General features: G+C 41.5%; 1 protein-coding gene across 1 annotated transcript in view; it reads right to left on the reverse strand.

The window, feature by feature from the left end:
* Nucleotides 1–4,172: 4,172 nt before the first annotated feature.
* JKAMP (JNK1/MAPK8-associated membrane protein) overlaps nucleotides 4,173–5,197 on the reverse strand; it is a 4,383-nt gene continuing 3,358 nt past the window's right edge. The window contains exons 5-6 of the mRNA XM_010179226.1: nucleotides 5,093–5,169; nucleotides 4,173–4,777 (exon numbers count right to left, since the gene is read on the reverse strand). Coding sequence (XP_010177528.1) covers nucleotides 4,559–4,777; nucleotides 5,093–5,169 — 296 coding nt within the window. The 3' untranslated portion in view covers nucleotides 4,173–4,558. The remainder of the gene's footprint in view (nucleotides 4,778–5,092; nucleotides 5,170–5,197) is intronic.

Consider the following 5,197-nt stretch of genomic DNA (forward strand, 5'->3'; position numbering starts at 1 on the left):
GAAAATCGGCTTAAAAAAGAAGAATTAAACACAAGCAGGCTAACCTTGGAAGAAGCCCAGAAAGAAACAGAACTGAAGCGTACAGAATACGAAGAACTGAGGAAATCATTTTTACGTAAGTATTGCGTAGCTCCTCTACATACATGGGCTTTCTGTTGCTTTATTCAAAAGCAGGGAGCCATAGCCCTTTGCCTATGACTCAAGTGATCTATGAAACAAGTATAAGCTGAGCTCTTTGAAACAACTGGAATCTGTAGACATGGCCATAACATCAATACCAAGCATTTTTTTAAAATGCCAGATTAGTTAAGCAGATCACTTACTGATAGAACCTAGTTTTATTTGTAACAGCTTAACTTTAATGTTCAGTCATTACACTGTAAAAACGGTTTCCTTGCTTCGCAGAAAAGGAAGGTGAAGTGGTACAACTCAAACGAGCCATTCAGCAATCAATCGAAACAACTGCGAAGCTCAAGGAGGACACGGTAATAACTTAAAACTTGACTGTATTACTTCTGCAAAGTTTCCACCACCAGCTTTATTTCCCCACAGTAAAGAGCAGGCGCCCATGGGGACTGGGGAAGACAGGCTGGGGCTGGGACACATCTTCTCTTTGTTGCTGTGTTCCCATCTGGGGGTGCTGCGGCTCTCAGCCCAACCTGTGACCCAGCATTTACATCGAGCTGCCCCTGTGCTTGATTTTGCATTCCTTTGGCACATGACCAAGCCAACAAGAAGCTGGTGAACTAAGGGCAGTGGTGAACTGACTTTCATTCAGATGTTTAGGGCGGGATTTTCTGTACTTCAGTAACTCATATTTGAAAACTCTTTACTTAATTGCAAAAATAATATTAAAAGATCAGTTAGTAGCAAAGTATTATTAACAGCTGGAGCTGAGGAAGGAATTGCGGATCAAGCATGATGCTGCAGTTGGCTGGCTGAAAAATCATACAGAAAGTATGAAGCTGCTAGAATGAGACATCTATGAGATCAACAGGAAACTTGACATTGTGAATACCAAGAACTGCAGAATCAAATTAGTGAGTATATTGGAGCTTGACAGTGCTCTTTCTCAGTGTGAAGTTCTCTGTACATTTTTCATTTCACAGAGAACTGGCCATGGAAGATGAAGAAATATAAACAGCACAGGACAAACCTGGCCTTTTAAATGAGCTTGTGAGGCTGTGTTGACTTTGAGAGGAAACAAAGAGGAATATCCAAGGGCAAGGCACCACCCTGAGGCATAATCAATATTGTGTATAGTCTGCTGCATTCAGTCAGGGATTGTAGGAAAAGAACTTCATGCCACATGAAGAGGGCTGAGATGAACATGAGCTGTAGAACAGGCCTGCACGATCTGGAATACCTGCTTTTGAAAAGATTCTGTGTATCTTTCAGGCCCCAGGCTATCAGCATAGCAGAACCTCCTTCCCGGTAAAACACATGATGGATCCTAAAAGTGGTCTTATTGCCAAGTGGTACCAGGCTGCCGCTCGTACCTGAACCCACATTTGTGCAGCCATGTCAAGTAAATTTCTGAGCTGCCCTGAACCCTGTGCACTGTTTGCTGCCTGCAAGCACAGAGCTGTGCTGGTGCAGGGGCAGCTGCCTGAATCGGAGTGTGCTGGCATGGCAGATGCTAGGGACTGGCTGCTCTGCAGCCCTCTCTTATGATACTGTTATGGAAGCAAAGACTTCTCTCAGGAAGAAAGCTCTTGGTTATGCTACAGACGTCCCTCTCTTTCTCTTCAGGTCACTAACAGGATCTGGGAAGCTCTGAATTTTCTGATGCCTGAATTGCACCAGGAAACACTGTTTATTGTGCCTGATTTGGGCCACCTAACACATTTCAGCCAAACCTAGGACAGTGAAAACTGGGTACTGGTACAGCTGATCCAACATGAATGAGTCCATCCTATTTTGGGGGAGTGAGTGAGGAATTCTCCAGGAATATCTGGAGAATGAGCAGGAAATACTGAATGCAGTGACTGCTCTAACAGCAAAAATTCAACAGCGAGAGGAAAAGATTGGGGATAGTAATAGCAGGCTACAAAATAAGCTGGAAGGACTGGATTCTCTGTTTGACAAAAAAAATCTAGACTGGATGACCACTGTAAGATACACTAAACTTTTTCTTTTCCAACCTTATTTTTCTTTAAAAAAAATAAACCCCAGAATACGTTAATTCTTAGCAGTTTGTGCTAAAACACAGCCATGTTTTATCTGACCACTGCTGCAGGTTGACTCCTACTCGTACATTTATGAAAAGAACTATGCATGCTTTATAACACAGCCTGGATATTATTATTATCTTTAATTTCCACTTTCTAAAGGCTTGTGATAATAGCAGTGAGGGGGCTTTAAAGTAGTCTAAGCATCGCTGCTCTTTCCAGAGGAATATGTATGTTCTTCCACAAAGGATAAATAAAAATAACAGGCCCCCAACTCCCACAGCTTGTGGTTGCAAGGTTATTGCTGTAGGACTGTATGTGTAATTAATGTTTGTCTTCTATAATTTTACATGTGAGCAATTTCTACTGCTGTTTCCATTGAAATGAACAATATTATATTCTCTTCTCTTGGGGAGGGGTGATACTACACAGTGGCCCTAGGCAGATTCAAGTCATTTGCTTCAAGACCTCTTTTTAACTCAGATACTACGGATAGCTCTACTTGTTGATTCTCAGAGGTCTCATTTGTAGTTAGTTGCATGTTTGGTCACTGTAGGACCATTGCCTTGTTACAGAATGTGGGTTTTGTACATATTAAAGCTGAAAGGCTATGGCATACAGGCTGCTTTGAAATCACAGGGTCTGGGTAAAGTGACAGGAAACCAGGAGAGAATGATGGATTTATAGAGGAAGGGAATGTCCCTGGAATGAAGTCAGGCAGGAAGGGGAAGGATGGTGAAATTCTGCTTCATCTGAAAGCCAGCACCAGTATTATTTTCTGTGTGAAATGTGCAGGGCAGGTTTCTTCACAAGGAGCCTGCACAAAAACATCGCTTAGTCATTCCAAACCGCATGTGTTAATTTTGCCGTGTCTTACCTAACTCTTTGGTTGTCAATACATTTATTTATTTTTTTTTTAATGCTAGTGAGAGAAGGTGAGAAAAAAGAGTCTATTAATTCATATTTTGTGTTTCAGGTTTTGCTGAAGGCTAAAGCAGTGGAGCCCAGCAGGAAGGTCAGTGTTTGGGTCTGCACTGCAGCACGGGGCACACTGCCTTCCTGTAAGCTCTGCTTCTCATGGAGTCCCTCAGTCAGCAGCCTTTAAAATTAATACGATTCTCTAGACCTAGCAGAAGATAGACCTTTACTACAGCTAATGTTACATGGCAATTGAGTTGTTACTTTTATTTTTAAAGACAATATACAAGCAAACTTTTAAACCCAATACATGTAGTTCATACACTGAAATGCACATAAAAGTGTACAGCCCTTTTCCTGCGCCGTGCTGCACTGGCTGCTCACAGCCTGCTATGCCTGCACTGATGTGACAGCTGTGCAAATGCAGGCACTAAACTGTGGTCTGGATAATTTTAAAGAAAAATATGCCTATGACTCTGTCCATTATGGAAATTATTATGTTTTAATACATAACTTTTAAAAACCACAACTTTAGAACTGTCTTCTGGATTCATGTGTGTGCAAATTACATTTTGTACATAGCAGTATAGGCAGAATTTATTTTATTTCCTTGAGCATAATTACTTCCTTAATCCCACAATAAGCCCTTACTTCTGCATGCAAGACAGTCTGCACACTGTTTTTAAAAGCAGTGAACCTGTCAATTTGCATGTCACAGAAAAAAAGCTATCATCAGGGAAGGGCTAACAGATGTAACAAAATCAAACGTTCCCTGGAGAAAGAGGAGAGCGACATCTCGAGGCAGTCTGGCAGAGATGACACCTCTGAAAGCCCCAGAGCTCCTTGGGAATGTTGATGGGTAATAGAATAAAAATATCGTTAGTGTCACACTTAAATCTAGAAATATCTACTGTTATTTGCACTGCTACAGCCAACGTCCCATACAGTAGGAAGAGTTTAAGTTGAAATTATCAACTTAAGGGTTGTGTGTGTGTGGGGGGGTGTGTGTAATGCTCAATCTATTTCATTTTTTAATGGAAGGAAGATGAAAGTCTGTTCCACTGGTGGGGGACAGAAGCCAGAGATGAGAAAACCAAGTTCTATATTATAGTTAAGTTTTATTTGTTTTATTGAAAGTCTACTGCAAACCAGGCTCTATTGTTTTATTCAAACACCACCTAAAATACTGTATTAGGAAATAAACATATATAAGCAAACTGCTGTACTACAATGTGGCACAAGCTTTTTATACAGATTCACAGTGATAAATACAGACATTCCCTTCAATCTATACCAGACACTTATGAAGAATACTAAGTGCAGCTTTTTAATATTACAGTCTCACTCAGAGGTGTTTCACCTAGGTCTGTACATTAAAAACTTCTTTTAAAACAGAAGTTTCCAAAGGATCAAGCACCAAAACTGCTTAACCCAGATCATTAGGACAGTGTTGTTGGCACAGGCTCCTTTTAATGTCCATTTCCACCTTCTGAGAGTATGCGCGACGGCTCAGTGTACTTTGCTGTCACTAAGTAGAAGAGGGCAGGTGCAGGTACCAAGGCAAGCAATGGCAGGTCCTGCTCAAGCTTATCCAGTTTGGAAATGGAGATGATTCCATAGGCATGAAGTAACCAGTGGCTGAAGAGGACAACGAGCCTTTTCTTCCTGACAAGAAGATCCTTGAAAGACTTGCAAAAGAAACACAGCATCCTGTGAACATTCAGCCTGTTACACCTATCCCTGATGTTTGAGAGATGTTAAGGTAGCGCATAGAGACTGCATGAAGCCTCCTAGGTGTGAGCCCTTCCGCCACCTAACAGAGTTTCTCAGTGGACCAGAAGAGGGAAGTCTCACAGGAGCTTCCTCCAGCCAAGAGGAGGTGTCATAAAGGACAAGGCTTAAACGCAGAATACACTGCTAAGAAAAGGCAAGAGATAAAGTGGCCTCTGCTCCTTCAAGTATTTTATACTATGAGTTTGAACATAAGAAACATGTTTACCTACCTCCACTTCAGATGCAGACATGTACACAGCCAGTGTAACCAAAGACAACACCAGTATGATGTATGGGAAGGCATAATCTAAAGGCAAACATGGAACATATCAGCA

This window comes from Mesitornis unicolor, unplaced genomic scaffold (assembly GCF_000695765.1).
Source record: "Mesitornis unicolor isolate BGI_N332 unplaced genomic scaffold, ASM69576v1 scaffold52960, whole genome shotgun sequence".
Lineage (NCBI taxonomy): Eukaryota > Metazoa > Chordata > Aves > Mesitornithiformes > Mesitornithidae > Mesitornis > Mesitornis unicolor.